We start from the raw sequence: 21839 nt of genomic DNA, 5'->3' as shown, positions 1-21839 counted from the left end.
GCTCACATTTGCAATCACTTGTCATCCAACCCTAAAGAAAATAATCAGGGCCCGACCCCTGCCAAATTCCCAATGATTTAAATATCCCCGAATGAACTGCATTTCCAGTATAATTTCACTAGAATGAATATATCTCTCCATCTAGCTAAACACAAACATATCTTTATATATATGCATATAAAGCTCTGTGTGTGTAAATAGGAATATTCCCTACTAAGGGAAAATATATATGCAGTTCTTAATGAGAAAGAAAACGCATTTTGATTTGAGCAAATGCAGGGTTACAAGCCTTCCTCCAACAAAGTCATTAAAAACCGTACCTCTCTTTGTTCCGTGCGAGCCACAGAAATTTTCTGATTCACAGATAAAATGAAATAAAGTCAAATAAATAAATAAAATTGCACCCAGTTCTCTCTGCTTAATAATAATAATTAAAAAAAAAAAAAAAAAAAGCAAACACCCAACAGGCAGCAGCCACAACAACCAAAGAAAAAAAAAATCACGTGAAACAGAATCGTTGTTGTTATTCTGGGGAGAAAATATCTCCAGGCTCGTCCAGCGCCTCCATCCCCTCGGTTCCTCTTCTCCAGCCCCCTTTCAAACGACCCAGAGTAAGGGGAAAGCCTGTCAGCTGGGTGACACTTGCTCGCGGACACAGCAAGCTTCAAACAATATGTTCCAGAGGAGCAGCAAATCTACCCGTGCACCCAGGCTCGAGGAGCTACATCTTTATAATAATACTAATTATGATCGCTTTTCTTATTTCCACCCCGCTGAAAACCTGCCGATTTTGGAACCATGCGATCCACCCCGACTCACCCCCCACCACCGCCACTGAAAGGAGAGAAATTGTTGCAATATGTAGAGAGAGAAATTAAAAAAGAGATCAATTACTAGTGCCCCGTGGGGTGGATCTGGTGGATGAAGTCGTTTGCAGCAGCGCGTTTGCAGGGTCCGGGCTGGGACTCCCGCAAATGGAGATGATCTGGATGAGCCTTGGTGAGATTTGCATGGAAGAAGTTGATTTCTTAGCAGATATCTTCACTGGAGCCCTTGGATCTCTGGCTGGTTGGACTGGTGGAGACGGGGGCTGCGTGGCGGCAGGGGATGCGTGGCGGTGTGCGTGTGTGCATGTCTGGGTGTAAGCCCTCTTTTTCTTTTTAATGAAAAAAGGAGGAAAAAAAGAAAAAAGGAGCCAACCAAAAGTTTCTAGAAAGTTACTTCAAATGCATCCCGACCATCACTGTGAGGAAAAGGGGATTTGAGAAGACGGCTGAATGGCAAGAAGGAGCAGATTGAGAAAATAATAATTTAAAGAAAAAAAAAAACTTCACACTTTTTTTTTTTTTTTTTTTTTGCATTTTAGTAGCTTCGACCCAGGGAGTGAAATCCGGGCAGGTTGTTATAGCTACCCAAATCCACAGGGGTCCCCCCTGTCTATTTAAACCCCCTAAATCTTCCTTCCCCTTTTTAAAACTACATTTTATCCCTTGGCTTGTGGGCCAACGTGCCCCCTAATGAGTATTAAAACACTATCTCCTTGCAATTAGCTCATTCCTGACTTCGCGCTCCTGATTGACAGAACAAGCCAAAGCATCAGAATTCTCCCTTTGGCAATAAGTGCTGATTGGGTCCTTTTTAAGAGAGCTACTTCAAACTTTTTTTTTTTTTTTTTTTTTTTTTTAATATTTGCCTTCAGTGTCTTGGCTGAGAGAAGAGTTTTTTACCTCTCTGAGATTTTTTTTTTTCCTTGAGAGTAGTAGAGGAAGCAAGAGAGGATTTACCTGGTCGGGTTGAGTTCACTTCATTTGACTTTTTTTTTTTAAATTATTGTTATTATTATTATTAAAATAATCATCCTGCCTCAGAAGAAAGGAAGGTTTTGGCAACTCTGGTTAAAAAAAAAAAAAAAGAAAGACAACTTTTCATCAATGGCCTCTTTTGGATATTTCCTGTTTCTTTGTGGGTTGAGTCAGGCTCTGTCAAGTTACCCAATCTGGTGGTAAGTTTTATTCTTCTTTTTTTTTTCCTCTCATTTTCATTTATTTTTCCCCTCCTCTGTTTTCTCTGCAACCCCTGCGCTTAAGATGACTTGAAATTCTCCTTTCGTTGCCACTCAGCTAAAGAGGTGGGATTGTTCCAGCGCCAGCAAGTTCTTAGAACCTGCATTTCACCTCTTTTATTTATGCATTCACTTTGTTTATTTTGACTGGGTTATACCTGATCTCTCCTTCTCCTACTGTAAAAGAGAGAGAGAGAGCGAGAGCGATCGGAAAGTTATTATTTTTTTTAAAGTGCTTTGATCCTCTCCTGTGAAGAACAAAAGGCACTGCCTGAATTAAAGAGATAATGATACAAGTTGACATGAGCATTTCAAGGTGATTTCGAGCTAGTCAGGTGGAAGGAAGGAGGGGGAAAAAGGATGAAAACTTTTTTTTTTTTTTTAATTTTTTTTTCCCCTTCGCTTTGAGGAATATTTAGGGAAGGAGAGTGTGCGAGGGAAGAAAGAGCAGGGAGGTGAGGCGAGGCAGAGCAACCTGGGCTGGCTGTGCAGGGGCAGAGCAGGGGCCGGGGGAGATGCGCCCGGGGATGCGCGGAGCCCTGCGCGCCCCCAAGCTCCGCGCATTTGGGGCCGGGCCGCCGCTGCTTCTCCGCGCTCTCCCCCTACGCCTTTAAGAGGCTTTTCGCTCTCCCCCACAACAAGCAAATGGTGCTGGGCAAAGGCATGTAACTGCACGATCTGCTCTAATTACCCCGCGGAGGTAATTGGGCTGAGGGAAGCCCTAGGAAGGCTCCAGCTCCGCGCTTCTCCGGCTGGTGCGGAGCGGTGCAGGAGGAACGGGGGCACCCCAGGGCTGCGGGGACACCCGAGAGCTGTAGGGACACCTCAGGACCGCGGGGACACCCCAGGACCGCGGGGACACCCCAAGGCTGCAGGACACTCCAAGGCTGCGGGGACACCCCAAGGCTTTGGAGCGGAGGCTCCCCAAATCTCGGAGAAGGAGTCGCTTGCTGCGGGGGTGCCGGGGCGGTGCTGTGAATAATCACCCCAACCACCCCCCTAAAAAAAAAAAAAAAATGCTAAAAATATGTATTATCGTTGGAAAAGTGCACGGCCCCCGGCCGGGAAGGGGGAGCGGGGTGCAGGTGGCAACAGCAGGGTGGCGGAGGAGCTGGGGGCCCGCTCCGCGCTGCCCGGCGGTGCAGAGGTGAGGGTGTTGAAGGCAGCCTCTCCAACTATGTCAGGTATGTCTGAAAGCAGGGAATTCGTTGGGATGGGAGAAAGGCAATAAAATGCAAATGCGCGCTTGGGAAGACAGGCAGCAAGAGCACCTGGACGGGAGTCATTAAAAAGCAATCTTTTATTCCCAGCCACGATCTAACTTATAATTAGAAACTCCGCTTGCATTCCTGATTGGAGAAGGAAGCGCATTCCTCCAATACCAACATAAATATTCCCTTGTCACCCACCGAGGGGAGAGGAGGGCAGGGCGGCTCCGCGCCCCCGACCCGCAGAGGTGCCCGGCGCTGGGGAGGGCAGCTCAGCTTCCAGCCGGGGCTGCAGGTGTGCCAGGGATGTCGGGGGGAAATGCTTTTTTGGATTTTATTTTCCTCTTTTTCCCCCTTTCCCTCTTTCCCTTGGTGCCAACCAGCGGTTTTAGACGTTTATTTTGCAAAGAGAGCGAGCCCCCTTAGGCCATGGAAATGCAAAGGAGGTTTTGATTGGGGTGGGGGAGCCGGAGGAGAAGCCGGGTGCTGTTACGTGTGCTGCCTAAATTCCCCCCCCTCCCCCGTACACATCCCTTTCCCTCTTTATTTATCCCTAAGCAAGATATAAACCCAGAGGCACCCCCTGGCCGGAGCCCCGGACACCCGGAGGCCACAGGGGCAGCACGGGGGTCCCTCGGAGACCACAACCACGGCAGTGCAGCTTCTTTCAGCTTCTTTTCTCCTGGCCAGATCACGCTCTGCAAGGACAGCTTACTCCCAAACTAGGTGATTTAGCAAATCGATCACACTTCTTTATTTTATTTTAATTGTATTTTGTCCTTTTTTTTTTTTTTTTTTTTTTGTACTGCAGGGAGGGAGGCAGGGCCAGAAATTTTTTAGTCGGATAGTGCAAGCAACAAACATCTCATCCCAAACCTCCCTGTTTAAAGCCTCCTGAACGTCTGCTCATAGCTGCTTGACTGCTTGGAGCAGCAAATCTGTAATTTACCATACACAAATTGTGCCCCCCCATGAATAATAGTTTCTAATGAAAACGTAAACTCCCCCTAATGCACACAGAGCTATAGATACCTACTCTGCTTTCAGCTTCCAAACAATCTGAGCAAAAGCAGGGACTAAGAAACGATACTTTCCTGCAGGGCTTGGTTAATTATTCTCCCAAAGGAAAGAAATTAGGGGAAACACCAAGTGTGTATTTGTCAGGGTGAGCAAGTGGGCATGTATCTGTTACTGTAATTGCCTCCACACAGAGCGCCTGGCTTGGCTGTGCTCTTTAAGTTGCTGTTCCCACCATGGCATAGGGGCACCTGTTTAAAATCGAGCTGTGCAGTGCTGGGTGGGCTCTGCACAGCCCCAGATGCATGGTAAGTTAAAAAAAAAATAAAAATAAAAATAAAAATAAATAAAAAAATAGAATAACGGTAAAGAAAACATGGAGAAAAAAAAAATGAAAGATCCCCCGGAGCTCTTGTGCTCTGTCCTCATCCTTTCAGCAGCAATGGGGGGAAAAGTGAAGGGAGAGTCTTGGAGACAAAAATCTCCAAATAAAGAATTTACAGAAAGGGATGAAATAGGCTTTGAAAATAATTATTTAAAGTAATAAGAGAAGAGGGTGCTGGTTCCTATTGGGACCGATGTGGCAAGTCTGCAGGGACAAGTTGGTGTGATTTATTGCGGCACAGTAACCCCACGGGACCTTCCCCAGTACAGCGCAGCATTGCACCCTGCGACCTAAAGCAGGCACTGGTAGCAGCAGCAGGCTCTTCTGCATCCAGTGGGCCAGATTAGCAGCAAATATATATTATATATATATTTTTTTTTCCAAATGTTAGTGCTGTTCATTTGTTTTCTTTTTGTTTGTTTATTTTTTAAATATAAGAGAGACCAGAGTGAGTGAATGAAGGAAAATTAGGAAAACCAAAAGCAGAATTCATGAGCAGAGGGGATTAGATGTCTCCTGTCCTGTTGGGGTATGGGGCACAAGCAGTGTCATGCTGGCAGCATGAACAGAATTACAACTTTTCCCAGCTGACTTGCACTGCCTTGGCTGGTTGTCTCGTTGCACACGCAGTGGAAAAACATTTTATTTTATTTTTTAATCAGTGGCATGATGCCGGACTTGGTCTGAGGATAGTCAGGGAGTGTAGAAGTGGTTCAGGAGGGAGAAGGGTTTGATTTAGGAAGAAAAACCAGCACTAAAAGATGAGCTGCGGTGCTGGGGATCTGTCCCCACGCAGCCTGGGAGGTGGTGCCTGTGGGAGGAGGTGGCTGAGCAGAATCAGAAATATGGGCAGACCTCACCACCACAGCAGGAACCTGCCAGCTGGCTTCTCAGATCTTGTTCTTCCTGGGGTGCGAGGCAGCTTGGTGCATACTGAGTGGTTACAGCACGTGCCTGGGGAAGGGCTGGAGGGGGACACCTTGGCGGAGGAGATGGTCACTGTTGGGGGCTTTGTGTGGCAACACCCTTTTGGTCAGTGATGTGTATCCCTTCCTCTGTCCCACTGGTCCCCAAGGAGCCTTGTGTGATGTTTCACAGCTGGGGGTAGCCAAGGAAAGGGTAGCAGCACGTGAGATCCAGTCCTGAGAGCCAGCTGCAAGGTCTTGATCTTGGGCTGACGCCTGGCTACTCTGCACTGGAGCAAGGCTGCACGGAAGCAGGTGAAATCCCTTCCCTTGTCCCTAAGGGACCCTAAGCCACCTTCACCCCTCATAGCTTGTCTGCTTCACCCCAATGGGTTGTGCAATGTGGAGAAGGACAGGATGTGGTGGAAACAGGCAGAAGACATAGCTGCTCCTGTGTGACTTGATGTAGAAGTAGTCGCTGTGGTTTATGCTGCTCTTGCACCCATACCTGAAGGTTTGGTAGGATGCAGATGATGCGGTGTGGTCTGGTCAAGGTGCACTGCAGGTGCTCCATGTCAGAAGTGGCACAAGGAAAGGAAAAAGTAACATGAGGGCTTGAAGAGTGAGAGCTGGTGGAGCTCCTGTCCAATCTGCTGCTCTCTGTAAGACCTGTGTCACATCCTAAGTGGGGAGGGATGAGATTGGCCCCATTACAAACTGGGTAACGAGATGAGCAATAACTGCTGGTGGCAGAGTAAAAGCAGTGTCACTGAAGATGCCAGGCCAGCATCAGGAAAGGGCTGTGAAGAGTGTGTGTTAGAAATATTTTCCTGTCTATGACCTTGTTTTGCACTGATTTTAGGTTCTTACTGTTTGTTCTCCGAGACTAGTAACAGAAGCACTATTGGTTGAATCATCCATGTGGGATGAGTTTGGCCAAAGTTGTTGATGTTCTGCAGTAGCCACTTTACAGCCCACAAACGCTGGAAAAAGTGATCTAATGGATCTATCCATCCAAATTTCTTGTGATTCAGGAAATGTAAGTGCATGGGAGCAGGGTGGGATGACAGCCTTGCTAATAGAAAGACAAGTGACCCAGAGGCATTACTCCAGCAGTATGCAGGTTCAACAGCTGTATGTGTCCCTGTCAGAGTTTGATGGCATCACTGCAATAAAAGCCATGTGCAGATGAAGTCCTGGCCTGTGCCATGGTTCAGGTGTCTCATGGCATCTGTGCACCTTGGGGTGGGGGGAACAGCCCCTGATTTGCACTGGGGTAGATGAAAGCCAAGCGGGGTTCTGGAGCCCATGAGAAACCCGATTCTCCTTTCGTTGCAAATTCTAGAGAACCAAGCTGAGTCTTGGCAGGCTCTGCACTTGAGAAACCGAAGCTTAGGTTTGGCAGCGAGTGTGTAGGTTAAGTGAGAGGTGATCCTTCCTCGTTAGCCAGGAGGAAGGCAGAGCCATGGAAGGTCACCCAAGGGACAGTGTGAGCCATGCACATTGACATCAGAGCTCCTAAAGCAATCTCTAGAGCTCAAAAACATGAATTACATGTACCTGTTCCTCCCCTGCTTGACTAACCTGAGCTGGGGATTTTGACATTTCTGAGGCAATAGCATTCATCTTAATTTCCTCTGCTACTGTTTGCAGTATGATGTTAAGCAGCTGTCATGCTCCTCTGCAGAGGTGGCTGCACTTCAGCTGTATGCGGTGCAATCCCTGTACATGCAGCCCTCTCCCACCCTTGCCCCAAGGCTTGGGAATTACCTTTATATATATAATATCTATGTTACAACACTATCTTACATGGCCTTGTTTTGCCAGGCAGTGTGTAATCGCAGAAGGATGCTTTAGCCTGCTCTCAAATACCAAGTCTCCCACCAGCTTGGATTTTCCTCAGCACAGCGTGGGCAATTGCACCCAAGCTGCAATGGGGATAGAGGGCTGCTGGGTGAGGGGATCATGCTGCATCAGCATAAGCAGTAGGACCTCTTGTGGGGTCTATACTTGGCATGTATTGTGCAAAGTGTAAAGCAAATATCTTACCATCTCCATTTTTTCATGGTGGTACTGGAGAAGCAGACTCTAATGTTGTCTCTAGCACAGTCCAGGGATGGAGGAATTGTGCAATGAGACTGAGTGGCTGGACCAAGGTCATACAAGTCTCTGTCATGGCAAGAACAGTAAACTTTGCAAGAGTGTTTAACAAGAGTGTTACCCCTGTTTCAAATATGGGGATGGCTGAGATACACCCAGAGAGCACAGAGTGTGCTAAATGAGAGCCCTTATCTACTCAGATTTTAGTCTAATTTTAGTAAACAATGTTGTTCTGATACACTCATTGATTTTTATATAATTATTTAATTATTTGTTTTCATTGTAAGAGGATTTTATTAGTTGGCAACCTAAAACCCGGCAACTTGATATTCAGAGAATTGAACCAAAGCATTGGCTCAAACAAACAAGCCTTTTCTAACAAAGAATAAAGAAAAGTGAATTATTTTGCTACTCAGCTCTTTTCAGATAGCTCCAGAGGCAAAACATACCTTTGCATACCTTTGAACACCTCTAAGACATCTCACCTGAAAACCATGGAGCACTTACTAACATGGCTTAAGCACTGTTAAGTACCCAGGAAGGAGGACGATGATTTTTATTCCCATTTTACAGATGGATAAGCGGAGGTAGAAGACTTTAAAGGCCTTGTCCTGGGCCATACGATGAGCCCTGCAGTACGGTTGGTTGTAGCACCAAGACACTTGGTTTTCTGGTTCACCAAGAGAAGGCAGGTCTTTTCTTCTTCTTTCTAAAGACCTTTCTACACAGGTTCCATGTCCATGGGTGCTATTGCAGTGCACAGCACTAGGCAGGATAAAGAGGTGATTGCTTCAGGGAGGCAGACGTTAATGAAATAGGTGGGTCTTATTCTCCTCTCTGAGCTCCTGTGCTGCTTTGATGGAACTTTTCACCTGTGCACATGGCATTTCTTTTTCCATACTCAGCTGTAAAGCTAGGCCCGGGAAATATCCATTGCCCCTGCTTTATTTGAAAAAAAAAATAAAAAAATTCATTTTAACTGCTCCCTCTAAAGGGTCATGCTGGAGGAACCTTGGCTTTTGCTTTGAATCTGTGGTGTCTCTTAGGAAAGAAAAACTATAGATTGCTGTTCTTACCCTGGAGGTACCAAGAGAAACAGGGCTGGTGTCTCCATCCCAAACCCATGGGATGCCCTTCCTCCTCACAACCCTCTTCCTACAGCTGGGATGAGCCAGGGGCTCAGTCTGTGCACCTCTTACTGCACCACCGGTGCTTTGCCGCTTATCAAAGCAGCAGAGGAAGGATGATGTTCTGTGCTAGACCTCTCCAAGAGCAGATGTTCTTGCTTTGCATTTGCAGGAGGGTGAGAAAAGCCCAACAAGACAACCATGTGTCAAAGCACACGCTTCCCCCTCATTCAGCACTGCCCTCCTTGGGGAAAGGAGCCCATGCTTGCGTTCCTCGAGAGCATGATTCAAATAACCTAGCCACATTTCAAAGGGCTTTATTGGGCATAATGACAGCATTTAACAAGCATTGCACAAGTGTGTCACAGGGGGAATCCTCCGGGCTCTGAGTCACAAGCGCTCCATTTGGACAGCTGGGTTTTATGCAGTGACTGTGCTGAGCACACAGTCCCATCCCCAGGGCCTTCTGTGAGCAGGGGTGGACCAGTCTTGCTTCCACCAAAATCCATGTCAAAATTTCCTTGCTGGAGCAGGACTGAGCTCATGGGCTTGCTCTGGTTCCCAAAAGAAACCCTACAGAGCCTGGAAGAGGAGAGGAGAAGTGTGCAGGAGGTCTGGAGACCTTCACTGCAAAGACAGAGAAGAGGTTTCTAGGCCCAGAATCGGCATCCGATGTCTTCGGGTGATGTGGAGCTTGGTGCTTTCTGCCCAGTCAGGTGGGGCTGCTGCCAAGGTGACAGTGCCAGGGAAAAAAAAAAATGAAATATAGTGTATAGGAAGAAGAAATAAGAGAGGGAGGAGTATGGGCCTGAGCATGCATGTCTCATCCACGTGCTCACGTAAGGCCTGATGGGGCACAGCCCCAAGGCTGCAGCAAGAGCTGTTCCCATCCCATCTCACTGAACTCACCTCTACTTTGCTGACACAACCAAATGGGGGCCCAGGGTCCATAAGATTCAGTGGGGCTTCATCCTGAAGGGAGGTGAGCACCCAGGGAAGTCTGTAAGGAGCCCCCATTGCATACCAGGGCTTTGCTGTGTTAGGCCCAGGGTGAGTCTTGCAGAAAAGCCACACTGTGTCCTGATGCTGTCTGTGCTAAATGTTTCTGTTTAGCCTGGGTCACTTATAATGATTTTCTTCCCTTCTGTCTCTTTAAAAGTGTCAAGGTTTTCTCTGAATCCTATTATAATCTTAGCACAACATGTAAAAATTCAGCAGATCACCAGCTCACTCCAAATTCTACCAGTGCTTGCAAAAAGCAAGGGGAGGGGAAAGAGAACCAATACATTAACTCCCTTGTTCTGAACTCTTAACATAGGGCACTGCTTTTAAAAATGGCCTTTAAACCAGGGGAGAGCGTTACGCATCACAAAGACGTTGTTTGTCTCTTCCTTGCTTGTCACCTGCATATTAGCAGTCCCCTTCCCACTTGGGTGCTGCTGATACCCAGAGAGCACTTTGCATTTGTAGAGCCTGGGCCATCAAAGGAGTTCAAGGTGCCTTTGGTCTCCCCATCAGTTTCTGTTCTGGTATCAATATGAGTCAGTTATGCTTTTTATGGTATAGTGATAATTCTTAGCAGGGATGCTGTTACCTTTCCAACATGCTTTTTCCACTTCCTACATCATACTGATGTAAAATGCTTTACTCTCATTGCATCTTTCCACACCCTGAGGTACAGCATCATAGAATCACAGAATTATAGCATCACCAGCAAGGTCATGTCATAATGTGGGGCTGGGTCCCCTCTCACATCACAGGCCTCACATCACAGGCCCAGCCATTGGGGGTTGCCACTTCTTTTCATTGGGGAAGTCAGGTTTGCCTAGGGGGCTCATAGAGTGCCTCAGGCACTCCTTGAGCTTGCATCATGGGAGAACCCCACATTTCTGGCCTGACCTTGAGTCTATTACAAGTTATGTAACCTCACTTTGTCCCCGTGCATCAATCCTGGTGTTCAGTTTAAGCGCATCTTGCAGGAAAGGCAACTAATTTCAAAATGAAGATACCTGGATTTCCATCAGGTGAGCATGCATAGGTAGACATCTACTGCCAGTTAAGATGCCTGATGGCAACCTGGCTGTCCTCACTGGCCTGGTGGGGATCATATAAGGTCCACTGATGACATGCTTCTTTTCGAGCATCAGATGGAAACTGGTCAAGAAACCCCTAAACAATCTCAGTGTCTCTTGATGCGCATCTGCAAAAAAATGTGTGAGGCCTCAGGGTGGAATTCATTTTACCCATTATATTTCTGTAGTTTAGATGTCTCCATCCAAGACAGGTGCTCTTGGGTCCATTTGTTGATGGGGAGAAATGGGCACTTTCTGATGGTTAAACCCTCTGTGACTATGGAGGAGCTGAGGCAGTCAGCTCAGAGACATCTCCACCACTGGCATACAGGTTTTGTCAGATTATTCCCAAGACAGGGATTGCATTTTGAGAGTTTGCTCATTTACCTATTTCCTAGCTGTCACTATATGCCATCCATCAAAATGTGCTAAAATTCTCTAAACCACCCCTCTCCTCAGCAAATTCACACCATCTTCTATTTTGTCATGTCTCAGCATCATTGCTGAAAGCCTAAGCAGCTTGAGAGTTTTGCAGCTTTCTCTGTAACACATTTAACCCTTCCTCTAATCCAGCACACTCCAGAGCACAAATATATCTTCCTCATCCTCCTTATCCTCAGCTGCCAAACACAGTCTCCCACCATCCTCCAACCACATCCACAAGTCATTGATACAAGCTTGTAATAGAAAACCAACTCAAAACTTACAAAATAATACTCAAAATAGCTTTCTTGCTTCCCCATCATGACGGGTGACTTAGCAGAGGACATCGTCACTCCTAAAGATTCAAGAATTATATCTGCATTTCAAAGAGTTTCTCTGACTTTGTTTTACTTTCAGTTCCCTGAAATAAAATCCTTTCTCTTTTCCAGTATATGTCTCCAAATTCTGCTTTTCTAGTTTCATATTCCCTCTACATCCCTTTTGGAAGATGCAGGTTTTGATGGCAGAGGTTTGGCACACTCAGGCTTCCAAGGAATTTGCTGTTATTTGGCAGAATTCCCACTGTGGGACAGAGCATTGAGAAAAGGCAGAAACCAACTCTGCTGTAGCCAAACTTGTGAGACGAAGCCAAGCAGCACTGAGCAGAGCAGGGCTTTCTTCTGCTACCAGAAGAGTGCACCTTGTCTAATAGAGATATCTGCTAAGGGGTGGGAAGGCAGGAATGAAACTCCTTGAACAGTTGCCAAGCCTACTATTCAATTTGTCCCTCTGCCCCCAGAAGAACAACAATAGAGCCTGTTGCTAGACGGTGTTGTGTGGCATGACAGAAAGCATCTCGAAATCCTCACAGGCTTAAGGGAGCATTTCCATTTTTTTACAAGACTATAGTAACTGTGAAGAAGCGGGGCAGTTTAAGCTCTTGCTGGACAGGCAAGGTCTTCTCCAAAGCCTAGTGAAGAGTAGGGAAATACCACCGGGTGTCAGATGAGGTTTGGAGAATTTACTGGGAGACCCATGGCTCCTTTAGAGGCCTAAAATCTGGTTAATGTTGGTTTCTGGGGGATCCAGATCTGATTCCTATCCCTTCTGGAGGGAGAACCATCTTTCCACGTCAGCAGTCTTTAGCCAAGTCTTCTTTAGAGTTATTGGCTAGAAATAAGATGCAACTCATCTGAAGTATGTTAGACATTTTCTTTCAGATGGGATGAATCACTCCCCAGCTGTGCCAGTTTTCTCACCATTGCCTGCAATAGGATCCTGGATGACAAGGTCAGACAAACATATCTCATTTTGGATAGATGAATTCAGATCCTTTTTTTTTTTTTTTTTCCCTTTCAATACACTCCAAAAAGCTAGGAGCATCTAGGCAATTAATGATCCACCTTGCCCTGTAGATTATTAAGAGGATGCTTCCATTAGCAGAGCCTTTTGAAAATCCCAGTAGGCATTTCTTTACATCTTTAGAGACTGAAATATCTTTAAAAATCTGTCACTTGAAGTCCTGGTGTTGCGTTCCACATATGTACAAAAGAGCTGAGAAAAATTCCCATATGTTGGAAGGGCATTTGAAATAATTTCTTATGAAGAAATGAAAGAATTTCTTATTTTTCCAGCATGTTTTTCAGTGGGAAAAGCAGACCTGATGCATTTGTTGTGAATGACTTTGCCTTACCAATCCAGACCAGGAGAGCTTCACTTGACCCTGCATACCATAGGGATGCTGCCTGTCCTTGTAGGTTGGTTTTGTAGTGGTGGTCAAGAGCCATTCTGGAGTCTCTGGAAACATTGCTTTCTGATGTGCAGATGCTAGGAATATGGTCTAAAGGTGTTTTGATGTGTGTGCTTTGTGCTGATATAGTCTTTTTTTTCTCTCTCTTTTTGTTTCTCCTTTTTTTTCTCTCTTTTTTTTTTTTTCTTTTCTTCTCTAGTAGTAAGGGATCCTGCCTTCTGAGGGACTAGGAAGGCCAGTCCAGCCTAGCCCATTTACCATCTGGCTAGAACAAAGTGTATTGATATTTTTCAAGGCCTTGATACACTCTCATTTACAAACAGTGTAAATCTCTAGAGAGAGAAAGTGGCTGCCTGATTGCCAAGATCTGAATCTGTTTTGCTGCAACATGAGCATCACATGCCATAGAGAGAACAGAGGGTGAGCAACAGAGATTTAACTAATTATTAGGCACCTTAGGTTAGTTGAGATGCATCCTACCATGGGTTTGCAATAATAGACACAACTTGTACCATCATTAACTCATTCAAACAAGAAATCATCTCATCCGTCCTCACGTGCCACAGGCTGGATTAAATGTACCTAAATCACAGTTGTAAAGAAGCAGTGGATATAAGAGGTAGTTAGCACTGAGTCATTACTAACAATAATATCAACTGGATGAGGAAGGAGCTTGCTGGATCACAGTGTTTTTCTAACAAGACAGGTCATGGATATTAGCAGTTTGATTGCAAAACTTAGAAGTCACTAACAACAGGAGACCAAGGGCGCAGTGGGAATGAGTTTTTGCCTGAAAGAGTAATATGGTCCAGACAGATGGGGCAAACAACTGACTTGAAAGAGAATAGATAAGACACATTAGCAGAAGATTGGGAATCAGACAGGGAAATGCTAATTCAGTGGTTGCTGAAACCCTTGGTGCAACTTGCCCACAGGCATATGGGAAGTCTGTGATAGAAACGAGCAGTGAGTCCATCTGTCCTGCTGATGCAATGTATAGTCTCAGTCCCTGGTGAAGGAAATGTTCAAGCTCAGTCATAAAATAAGGCAGTGTTTTGTCAGCACAGTTTTCTAACAACTCCACTGAAATTACAAGTAAACTGCAATGTCTACCAGAAGACTCTCCAAACTGTGGTATGGAAACTAATTCAAGGGTTATATAGTCTGGCATATATTTACAGCCGCAAACACATCTCAGCTAACCTAGCTGTTGTGTCTGCCACCAACAGTGCTGCTAGTGGTAGTTCCTATTGCCTCTGACATTGGTACTCATCCGGAATAATTTGAGAAATTCTGACCTGCACTCTATTTCCAGGAACAGACTGAATGCAAGCTAGTACAGGCTTCTCTTTCAATCCTGGCATGGAAGAGCCCAGTTTTGCCATCTTTAGTACAAGAAGGTTAGGACAGCATGGAAGACCTTGAATATCTAATGAGTTGTAGGCTGTGATAAACCAGGGGAAAAATATGACCCTGGGGATAAAGCACGTCCTTAGGACATGAGATCTCTGGTCATATTCCTTCTCTGCACTACACAAGCTTAAACCAATAGCTTGGTGACCTGGATGGATGAGAATAAGCTGGAGGAGAAAAAAAAAAAAAAAAAAAGGCCATTTCCTATAGTCTCTAGCAGAGGCAGGCTGCACATATCCCATTTCAATGTACAGCATGGGGTCATTGAGCAGAGCCTGAGGTATGGGAAGAAGAGCTGTGCTGGACTTGCCTTTGACTCACTGTTTCCAAAAACATTGGAGTGAGGATAACAGCCAGGACAGCTGGACACTCGTGAGTCAGTACAACAGAGACCATGAGCGAAGAGCTTAGGTTTGTTCACAGTACTGTAGAGATGTACACAATGCTTACACACTGCAGCCATCCTGAGCAGGATTCGTCATACTCCATCTCAGAGCTGGACATCTCATCTGAAGTAGTCATCTAGGTTCCCTCTCTAGTCAATGAATGAAAACTGACACTTCCTCACCATGACTCATCAGACCTATCTGTGATGCCAATCTTAGGATGCAATGACTCTCTGTAGCAGCCAGTCTCTATGTTGGTGATCAAGAGAACCAAGATGAATACCCGAGAGCCTGATTTTAAATGAATATGGTTAGGCCAAATGCCCAAGATCCATCATTCTCAATTCCTATGGACCACTGCTGTTGGCCCCCATGGACAAGGAGTTTGTGTTTGTGTTAAATTCTGTCCTTTTGGGGTTTCTGTGGTGTTAGCTTATGAGGCAAGAGCTGATTCAAAAAAGGCACTCTTGCAGAAGTATCATCGGTCAAAGACATAGGTCAGAGACATAGTCATTTGGACTGACGTTTGGAACCGGTAAAGAATTGCCACCTGGAGGTACTGTGACAGATACTATCCTCAAGGCCAATCCCAATTCTGAAATGACTACAACAAGTCATCAGCTAATGTTGCCTTCTCCCGAGCCTGTGGATACCTGGTGATTAGGAACTGACTTTGATTTTCTTAACATATTTTCCTTTTAAATGCATTAGAGAGTGTCATATTTGTAAGAGCTTAAACACATGAACCCTCCATCTTGAGAACATGGAAAATTACTAAAGTTTTATTAGGAAAAAAAAAAGAGAGAGAGAGAGATTACATGCACTTTTTAAGAGAGTTTGAGATTTCTATGGTTCTGCTGACCTTGCTAAGGAGATCTGTACAAATTTCTTCGCACACTTCTGCGGTCTAGAACTCAAATTCCCAGACTGTTTTTGTTACTGTGAATGCAGAAGAGTTTGGCTTATCTTAAATTTCCTTTATCTTAAAGATGTCAGAAAAGATACCTGGGATTTTCTTTGATCCCAAAAGGATATGGTGGCATCGATATAATGGAATAGTGATAGAAGTGTTGTGAACATCCCTGTAAACTGCCTACATTTCAGGTCTGTGTATAGGTTTTGCTATTAAAACTGTCTGTTTTTTAAGTTAGGCATGATCTTAGCCTTGGGCACTACTATGCTAAGTTAGACTTTATTATTAATATTAGGAGAGAATAGACACCTCAGGTGTAATTTGTGTGCTTTTCAGTCAATGTTGGCCCCTTCCTCTGTGAAATTCAGGCCCTTCCAAAGTTTGTTTAAAATGCAGAATTGTAATCGTAATGGGAGAACTTGTGCAAGGGGACTGACATCCTTCAGGGCATGAGCTTCATGGTGCTGGAAGGGCTGGCAGGCTGGGATCAGGGAGGGACTCATGGAAGGGCTCTCAGACACCTTGTTCCTCTGCTCCATCTCTTACAACTGGTTTCTACAGGAGTCAAGGGTTAAGCAGTCCTCCTGCCTGTCTGCTTGTCCCCCTAATGTCACTTGAACCCATCAGCCAAGTGAGCTTTGCTTGGCAGAGGTTCTAGGAGATACTGGATAAGTACGAGTCTCAGAGAAATGAGCAGCTAACAGGAGGAGAGATGTGACTTGCAGAGGGAGAGGCTGCAGTGTGTGTGCATGCTCATGTCTGTGAGTATGTATGCATACATGTGTGCATGCAATTTTCCCTGGACATCCAGACAGGCAGACAGAGAAGTCAATGCTCTCATGTTTTACTGCCCGCAGAATGATTCTTTGCTCTGTATTTTTTTTTTCATCCATCCATCTTCTCCTTTCCTTCTCATTTTGACCGTGCAGTTTTGGGGAGGAAGGAGAAAATGAAGTGGGTTATACCATCAGTTTCTCAATAGATGTCTTACACCATATGACTGAGGAAGAGATGAAGTGAAGGAACTTTCTCATAAGGTTCAAGGAGAGTGGAGGGTTCCACTTTTTGAAGTCCCATGCTTCCCAGCCACCTCTGGTCCCCCACAGCAGGACAGCATGTACCACTTGTCTCTTTCCAAGGAGGAACCTGACCACACAGGGTCAGAGGATACAGTAGTGAGATTCTAAAAGAGTTTGTGTGAAGTGAACAGCCAGATCGTGTGTTGTGAGCACAGGAGCAGGACAGCCACAGAGATTCACCCACCTCTCTGGTGGGAAGGTATTAGCGGTGACATCTCCCAGAAAGTCCAGTTAACAACTACTTGGAGGATTTTTATTTTTTTGGTCAGAACAGGTATACACAGGTATAATATATATTACATACATATGTATATATATAAAAATACATGCATATGTCCCTCTCCCCAGTCTTAGCTTCCAATCCAAAGACACGTTGAACTCAAGGGAAATCATGTCTTCTCTTTAACAGACTTTGGAGCAATCTTTTTGTCTTGTGTCTTAGGCTCTTAACTCATTTATGTCTTAATCCTGCAAATTGCATCATACTTTGATTCTGGGCCAGGGGGGTGCTGCTTAGCCTTGTATTTATCCTAAATATCTGAGCATTTTGGTTCATTTTCTATGCACAGGCACCAAGCTGGGTCACACAGGTTGAGATCAAGCCCGAGAGCAAGGAGAATCGTTCCTGTGTTGGGCTGATACATAGCACATTATTATACATGTTATCAGGGACATACATTAATAATGTATGTAAATTATAGGCATATCTCTCAGTCCCATCTCCTATCCCATTGCAGGAGAGAGAAGGATCCCAGTTAAGGCTTGTATATATCTGACAACATGTAGCAAAACTTGGCTAAGAGCTGGACGGGGTTTTGGGGCATGCAAAGGCAGCATTGCAAGAACTTTTGTGTGTAACCTAAAGGGCTTCAGCATTTTCAGAATCCTTCTATATAGTACCTGTCCTGGTCTGCACCCAGGTCTCATATACTATGGGTGTTAAGCTGAGAGCTCCTGCTCTGAGCTCCACAGGTCTCTGGCTGAGTCTCCATTGTTGGCCAAGACTCAATCAATGTGAATAATTGATTTGGTAGCTCTGTGGAACAGAATAATCTGTTGGCTAGAGCGTGCTACTGAGATTTAAGAAACTTGGGTTCAAAATCCTGCTTCAAATCAAGCAGAGGAAACTTACGAAGCTCATTTTCCCATACTGTAGATGAGTGCCCTAACCACTAAGCTGCTGACTATGAGTATAAAGGGGACATTGCGTCCTCTAACTTCACTTTGGGAATGGCACCTTAGGGGATGGGCACATGAACAAATTACCACGAGGTAAGTTAGGGTGTGATCTAATGAGATGCCAGTTTTTCTGTGGTAACTGCCCGTGTGAATGTTCTTACCCTGCAATAAGCGCAAGGTGGTTCATATATACCAGGGGGTAAGAACATTCGCATAGATGTTCACATAGCTTACACCCTGCTTTGATTCCCAATAACTTGGTTCTGTGTCAATCTCAGCACCCTTGAGAATTCATCCTGGAAAATAAATAAATAAATAAATAAATCAAATTCTTCTGTTTTACCAAACCCCCAAATCTTCCATTTCGACATTTCCATTTGTAATTATTTTAATGTATTTTTGGTTTGCCAGAAATGATTTGCCGAGTTTGAATCCGTTGCACTCTTTTGGCAAAGAGCAGCTCCACCTGAGAGCCCTGCAGCCAGCTTTAACCAACACGGGCAGATAGTCTACTGACGCCTCACGAGCTCTGCCTGCCTCATAGTCAGAGACCTTCTGGGCACTGACATAATGTTAATATCCCCATTTCTCACAGCCAGCCCCTGAGCCCTGAAGAAGTTTGAACATGTGGAGATATGAAGCTAGGCTTATAAAACACTATTTAGCCCTGTGAAGAAAAGGTGTTGTGGTTGGGAGATGAGCAGAGCTTGCAGGTTGCCTTGAGGTCAGTGGGAGCTCAGCACTTTTTCATGCACTTCCCAAAGGTCTGGGAAATTGCCACAAAGGATAGCAGCAGCTCCATAGAGAAGACCTTGATTTCAGTCACTGGCATACTGGTCTGGGAGCCTTACAAGGTTACAGAGATATATAGCAGGGCTTGAGAGCAGGCTGAGTATAACCGTGCATGGGTACAACTGAGGGAACAAGAGAAAATACTCTTAAAATGTTCCATGAACTGGTCCCAAAATTCCAGTGAAAAAACACTTGCTTATAGGGTGGGACCTTGTCTCATGATGACCCCAAAGGCAGGCTGACTCAAGCTGTCTTGAGGCATCTCCTTTCAAGTTAAATTAGGAAGTTTCAATTCATCTTTGAGGTAGCATTCCACCAGCATGGGACACCCTTGTTTGAAAATAGGGCTTGCTGAGAAAGTATGAGGACACCTTCTGCTTCCAAGCACACAAAGAGTTGTATCCATACTCTCCATTGGGTGAACAGCACACTCCCCTAACAGACCTCTGTGGATGGAATTCACTTACTTAATTTTAGCTATGTAATGCTTAAATATCTGAGCAAATCATCTTACCTCCCTCTAGAAAGATGGGCATCTTCTGAGGGAGATTCATCCTTCCTGAGATAGGTATCTTTGGTGGATGTGATGAATCACTGTCTGGAGTTGCCTATCTTTCTCCATCCACTCTAGAAACAGCCTAAACACACAGCGTTTAGACAGCTAAAGTTGGGAGGTATGACTGAGTGCCTGAACGCCCGACAGATGTCATTGATGTGATGCCAGTTGGTGTCCAGAAGGTTTTTATGCCATTTTTAAGAGTGGCTGATGAGAAGTCTTAAGTGCTTGTGTAGTCCTTGAACATCCTTGGTGATATTGACCAATATAGGAGGTAAAAGACCCAAATCCTCTCTGGTGCAAAGAGCAGAATTCTTCCAATTTAGGTGCATACAGAAACTTAACTAGGTACTGCTTTGTGAAGTTACTTTCAGGAAAGAGAAAGCCTGACATTAAAAAATGAAAACTGAATGGGAAGGCAGGTCTATTCTTGGAAAGAATTGAAAATGAACTCCTTTCCCAGGGAAAGTGAGCTTTATAATCTGTCCGAGGTAGAAGCAGAATCTGCCAGATTTTAGCTTTGTGGTAAACAAGAGGATGTTAATCAGTCCAAAAACTTAAGATTCAACAGGACTTTTCAAGAGATTTTTTCAAGAGAATATTTACAGAGATATTGCTGATATTCAGGACTGACAACAATTATTTATTTATTTATTTATTTATTTATTTAGAGAGAACTAAAACCTTTTATTTCTGGGTTTAAGGTGACTTCTGGCTATGGAAGATCAGAATGAGATTCATGCAAGGAAATAATATTCCACCAATGTTCTGTGCAGGGTACTTACATTTTCTTCTAGGGCAGCTGGATCTGGCCTCTCTCAGAAAGGTTACTGGCCTCAAGTATGGTAATTTCCATGTTTCTGTAGACCTGAAACATTGTTACCAGCCTGGTGTGCAAAGTGCTAATTCGTTTAGGGCTGTAGTGGGGACGGTATTATCTTTGTAGTGGAAATAGAAACATATAGAGCACAGAGGTGTAGAGTTAATTTCAACAAACTTCTGCCATTTCAAAATTAAACAACCAGTTTGTAGCTTTTGTGTAAGTTTACTTTGTAGGGACTAAATCCTCCAGAAGGCAAGTCAGCCCACCTGTCCAAGACACCTATCTTACGACAGAGCAACTTACCCTTCCAAGGCACTGATCTCTCTGTAATGATGACAGACAGGTCTTAGATGATATCATCAACTGGATTCCTAAATTTTAGATGGCTAAAGAGAGGTGAAATCAAATCTGTTCAAGGCAACCAGCTTTGGCATGAGCATTGGTTTCTGCCATGAGAATGTGTGAGAATTCAGCCCTGGTGAATGGAGAGGTTTTGGCAAATCTGTTGAAGTCCTGCAGCCTTGAGAACCTGTTTAAAGCTGAAATGGTGTGACCTGGCACAGCTGAATAGCCTAGAGGATGGGGACCACAGCTGACAAATATCACACCAATGCAATTACAGTGCAGAGATGAAACATGAGGTCGTTGTGGCTAAGGAAGCTACGGAAGCTGCTTGCACAGTGTTATGGCTTGAGAAGTTTACTAGTACCTACACGTCTTTTCAAACTCTAATTGTGCCAACTCTACAGCAACCCTGACTCCAGGGAAGTTTTTAACCAAGCTATGAATCTCTGGAAGCTTCCTTCTTGTTTTGCTTCAAACCTCTACAGTGAGAAAGTCTCTGTCTCTCGACTGATTTCATAAGCATAAACCTTGGCTTTTCATTAGTTTTTTGTGGATATGCATTCGGTCGAGGCCACATGGAAACTGTGAGGTTTCCTCAGAACATCCTGAGCAAATGAGAGGTGTCATCGCAACTAACATGGCTTTGCAGAATATGGGCTTGATCTACACTGACCTTCACAGTCCTATGGCAATTTTTTTTATGATTCTCCCATTCATAGTGTGGAGCAAAAGAGTTAAGATTTAATTTCTAAGTAAATGCAAAGCCTCAACTTTGCAAAATTTAAACAAAATTGACCTAATTTTTCTCACCTTGAAACATTCACCTACTTTCCTCTAATTCCATGATGTCTGAACACCTTTCCCTTCACTTATTTCTTGCTCTTTGCACTGTATTTCACCTACCTTTTAAGAAACTTTCAGTTGTTTGTATAGTGCAGTCCACACGTATGCGTTGCTGCTTAGGAAGTCAGAGGGAAAGGTGAGAGCAGACAGCTCAGCTCTTTAGCATAACACAGGTCCAGCATTTCCAGAGTTTTCTTGCAAATACTGAGAGCTTGGTCCCAGAGGTGACTGGGGACCCCTGCAGTCCTGGATAAATAAGGTACATTTGCAAAAAACTGCGTGCAATGCATTCAGCAAAGCCAGAATTAAGCCTATTGGACTTGGCATTTTTGTATGCAGACATCTAAGTGTGTATGTTTCAGTCTGTGAACTGAGTCCCATCCTGAGAAACTTCAGCATTAGGTGACTGATTTTTCAACCCACTTGAGAATGGGTCTGGAATACAAGGCTCTGTGGGCTCT

The 21839-nt window shown here is 44.7% G+C and overlaps 1 protein-coding gene across 1 annotated transcript in view; it reads left to right on the top strand.

The window, feature by feature from the left end:
- The first annotated feature begins 441 nt into the window (after positions 1 to 441).
- Positions 442 to 21839, top strand: part of WNT3A (Wnt family member 3A) — a 95035-nt gene continuing 73637 nt past the window's right edge. The window contains exon 1 of the mRNA XM_083824702.1: positions 442 to 2002. Coding sequence (XP_083680828.1) covers positions 1932 to 2002 — 71 coding nt within the window. The 5' untranslated portion in view covers positions 442 to 1931. The remainder of the gene's footprint in view (positions 2003 to 21839) is intronic.

The sequence above is a fragment of the Anser anser genome (genome assembly GCF_964211835.1).
Source record: "Anser anser genome assembly, chromosome: 2".
In the NCBI taxonomy this organism is placed as follows: Eukaryota; Metazoa; Chordata; class Aves; order Anseriformes; family Anatidae; genus Anser; species Anser anser.
Note: the sequence above shows the minus strand (reverse complement) of the source record. Positions and strands in the feature narration are given on the sequence as shown.